At 29.8% G+C, this 4,745-nt stretch overlaps 1 protein-coding gene across 1 annotated transcript in view; it reads left to right on the forward strand.

Moving 5' to 3' along the window:
• Positions 1 to 2,557, forward strand: part of LOC105562372 — a 4,038-nt gene extending 1,481 nt beyond the window's left edge. The window contains exons 2-7 of the mRNA XM_012013166.1: positions 229 to 500; positions 1,188 to 1,352; positions 1,461 to 1,710; positions 1,852 to 1,920; positions 2,337 to 2,426; positions 2,498 to 2,557. Of these exons, the coding sequence (XP_011868556.1) occupies positions 229 to 500; positions 1,188 to 1,352; positions 1,461 to 1,710; positions 1,852 to 1,920; positions 2,337 to 2,426; positions 2,498 to 2,557 (906 nt within the window). The remainder of the gene's footprint in view (positions 1 to 228; positions 501 to 1,187; positions 1,353 to 1,460; positions 1,711 to 1,851; positions 1,921 to 2,336; positions 2,427 to 2,497) is intronic.
• Positions 2,558 to 4,745: the final 2,188 nt, after the last annotated feature.

Below are 4,745 nucleotides of genomic sequence, written 5' to 3' on the forward strand. Positions count from 1 at the left end.
TACTCAATAAATAAAAAATGTATATAAAACTCTTACAGTTTATAACTTATTACATTCTGCACCTGTATAATACTAAAAACTGCCATAAAACTATGAATAAAAATAATAGAATAAAGAATTCTTAATTTTTTTAAATATAAAATAGGTATCATTAGATCAATTCACTACAATCATTAAATTTTCAGATAAATAATAATCATTTTAATTTGCATTCTATCTTTGTGACAGAAATTCCAGAACTGTTTGAAAAAGATCGATACTATTGACAGCACCTTGTTTAGACTAGGAATAATGACAGATTATAACAAACTACACAAGAAAACAGTATGGATTATTTTTGGGTGGCTTGCAATAGTCATATTAACAAATTGCAGTACAGCAATCTTCACAAAAGTTGAAATTAATTGCAAAGTTGAAGATGCTATGTTTTTCATCTTTTTACTAAACTATTGCTTCCATGTAAACTTCATCGGTGATTTAACCACTGCAAGTATTCTCGAGTTGGTACATCTTTTTACATACACTTACTATTCTGCGAGAGTTATTTGCATTAATAAACCAAATTGTAAGTGCACAGGGTAAATCCAAGAAAGATGGCATCGTAATATTCTGGATGGACATATACTAACAATAAATAGTTTAAATGTGCAAGTACACGTAAACAAATTCATGAATATTGATCAAAAAATTTTATTCATAATTCATCCATTTACGTTGGATTATGTTGTATGGGAAAGAAAGACCAGGTTGTCATGTTGGAACCGTTGGAACCAACACTATAATATGACACATTGTAATGATTGATCGACATATGAATTACACTTTGTATAAAATAATAGTTAAAAAATATTATCAAAAAGTTTGTATAACCTTATCATTTAAATAATAAAAACTTAGACTCATCTGACTTATATCATACAGTATATTAACTGAAATATTTGCATTAAGGAGACAAAAACAACATAGCTACATATTAGGCACATCTGCTACTGTTAAGTGACACTGCTATCGAAACACTTTAGCAACCGTTTGAAAAATAAACAAATTGTCCACCATATCTACTGGTCCATCTCTCTTGAACTTATCCTAAAATTAATAACTTTTATAATCTTTCTGAAAATACTGATACAATATGATGCTATCTGCAAATAAGGATTTTATCTTCCATCTACTTTCTTAACATTTAGATACATAGGATTGAAGTTTGATCAAATCAATGCAAATCTTCTTCAGAACTTGATGAGAAATAATAAACAGAAAGTAAAACAGACTTGGAGAGATCCTATGATATATCCGCATCAATGTAACTTTTCAAAAGCACTAAACAGAAAATGTATAATTTGGATTATTGTGTAAGAACATTTATATAACTGTACCGCCGTAATATGAATAGAAACAATTGAAAAGTTATAAATAATAATTTATACAGAAAGAAATTTTATATACATACATATGTTCAGACATCTACAATTGGAGTTACGCAAAATATTCCACGAAATAGATATAATATTTGGAGCACAAATGACTTTCAAAATGGCAAGTTATTTTGGTTGGATGGTGATTGATTTGCAGCAAATTCTCTACTCAATCCTGATCAACAATTATGTAAAATTTAGAATAACGTCCATCACTCTGCAATTTTTCTGGCTTTCTCATAATATTTTTAAATTTTTGCTCATTAATTATATGTGCGAAAGAGTCACTCTCAAGGTATTCACTTTATGTTTAATCTTATTGTTAGAAAAAATATTAATTTTAAATTACTTATTTAAAATCTGAGTATTATTGACATTTACGCTAATTTAGGAACTTTTTAAATAATATTCGACATATTCAATATTACAATTTCAGGCAAAGAAAACGGCAGATTTATTAAATAAATTATCATACCTCTCTTATGACATTGAACTTCGTGAAATTGTAAGTTAATAATTTAAAATAAATTTAATAGATATGTATATGTATATATATACACTCACACGTACGTACGTACATCCGCACACGTATATACACAGGATGTCCGAAAAAGCTCAATAACCCTTTCATTTATAAATTCTATAAAATATTCTAATTGCAAGATAAATTCTTATGTTAAAATATCAAGACTGTCATAGTTTGTAAATAAGAAACATTTACAGTTGACTAATGAGTTGGTGGAAATTTTATGTTCTCAGGCATGGTACATTATAAATGCCCTATATATTATAAATGCTGCAGCCCTTCCACATTAATTCAGTTTCTGACATAATTTGACATAAATTGCCACAGCAATATTATATATATATATATAAATAATCAACAAGATATTAAAAATAACGTATTTTTTGTCACTACAGATTTCACAATTTTCATTTCAAATAGTTTACGCACCACTTAGATTCTGTGGAATAGGATTCTTCCAATTTGGTTTCAAATTTCTTCATAAGGTATGTTATAATATAATTACAAGTAGTTAAGTAACAAATATTAAAAAAACAAACTTATGCTTTATTTTCAGTTTGTGATGTCTATTGCAACCGTTTTAGTTATTATAATACAAGCACACCCAAATAAATAAATATTTTTGTTAAATTATGATAAAGTTTATAAAAATAATTTAAACAGAAATCTACGTATGTAATGTATACGTTATAAAATACATTATATGATATCTCCTAAATTTAGTGTGATATATTGATAGTAATAAAAATTTTAATAAACAATTTTAAAATAAAATTAAAAATATTTTGTATAGAAGAAGATAAATAATGAGTAAATTTTCTTTATTATGCTTTTATATCGATTTTATCTACCCATAGTTCTCTTCTTTACTAAAAAAAATTATTGTTTGCACACAGTTTCTTTATACAAAGTGTCTGACACAAGAGACCCCTGTGAAGTTAGCCCCCCCCCCATTATTAAAAAATTCATTTTAACGTCTTTAATGGGCAAAACTATTTCTTAAACCCATCAAGAACTCTGGAACTATTGTAAATCTATAGGGAACTCGTAAAAAAAGTTAAATTTCTAAATAATGGGGGGCTAACTTCACAGGGGTACACAAGAGGACTCCTACAAAAAATGGTGGTAGATTCGCTCATTCGCTCAGATGTTTCAATAAATTTTTCGATAACTATTGTAAAATTTGCAATATGATACATGACGTTTCTTCTTAGTCTGATCCAATTTACAACCATTTTACGTAGGGGTTCTCTTGTGTCAGACACCCTATATAATCATTCAAATAATATACTTTCCATAATATCGAACAAAAGTATTTCACGTACATATATACAGTACTTGTGTATCATATCTATACTACTTTGTTATAATTCTGATTGCGATTAAAATCTGTTTTGTATAATAACATTTTTGAGTGTGAGTTAGGTACAGTACTATTTAAAATCCAAATAAAAATAAAAACAAAACTATAAAGAACAATATTCACATTTCTGTTATATAAATATATGTTTCATGTCATTGCAACGAGTAGTATCTATCATCACTTCTACCTCAATATAGATCATAGAATACAAACTATAGTAGATTCATTACCTTAATAGCCGTAAGTGCCTAAATTAATATTGCAAAAATCTACTATCATTATTATTCAATGCAACTTATTCAACCAACTAGACAACAAAAGTGCAGTTTGGAATAGAAACTGTGTGTGCAATGACTAAAAGTATTCGAACAATTTTAATGCCACTTCTAGTGATCAATTACGTGTTTGGTTTAAGAATTTCTAATTCATCTAAGTATTCAAGATGGTTTAGTGTTTTGTATATATCGCTGCTTTGGTCGGTTTACTATTACTTTACAACATCTGCATTGATAAATTCTTTATCTATAACATCTTATACAATTGAGGGCACTATTTGTTATTGGCTGGAATCATCTACAACCTTATTGTCAATCGTGTTTGGGATATACCACGAAAAGGTAAGAAAGAGTGTAATTATTAATATATATTTTCATAATTGTTGTGTATTAATAATAAACCATTTAATGTCTGTTATATAATTACATAGATCAAATTCATATAAAGATTATAATACATACTTCATTAAATTCTCTCGATATGTTTAATAATAAAACCTACATGACCAAACCAAATCCCCTATATGTTGATATTGTACATGATAATATTCTATTTCTAAATATTTAATAATGTTGTGTATTCACTTCTTTCTGTCCCTCTATGTATCGGGGCGACCTCTACATTCTAGTTCCTATTCGCTTAACGCTGTGTGCGATCTATTAGTTTTAAGTTCATTGTTCTCGTACCTCGAACGTCGGTTCTGTACCGCCTATGCGATTATTCTGTTTTTGTGTGACGAGTACGAGCATTCTTGCAATAAAGGAAGTCAAGCGAATTACAATTGCCTTCTCGTCAAGTTACTCTACCGAAGCTTTCACAACAGGTTATGGGCCCAGGTCCTACGCACTGCGAACACATAACGTAACCTAACCCCCCTAAAGGGACGAAGCGAAAACGCGCGCACGAACGAGAGAAAACAAGATCTCCAGTGAAGCCGTGAGTAACAATCGCATCTTGCCAAGAAATGACGAGCATGAGCGTTGTAAATTCGACCCGTATCGAAACTCTCTCCAAGGAAAACTACGACACTTGGAGGATCCAAGTCGAAGCCCTCCTGATTAAAAATGACACATGGATTTACGTATCGGGCGGAAAACCGAAGCCAGAAGTGACCGGCGATGGGGCGACAAGGGCGGCGTCGCAAGCGGCATACGATGCATGGACC

The sequence above is a fragment of the Vollenhovia emeryi genome, unplaced genomic scaffold (genome assembly GCF_000949405.1).
Source record: "Vollenhovia emeryi isolate VEMERY1.0 unplaced genomic scaffold, V.emery_V1.0 DF939190.1, whole genome shotgun sequence".
Taxonomy (NCBI): Eukaryota; Metazoa; Arthropoda; class Insecta; order Hymenoptera; family Formicidae; genus Vollenhovia; species Vollenhovia emeryi.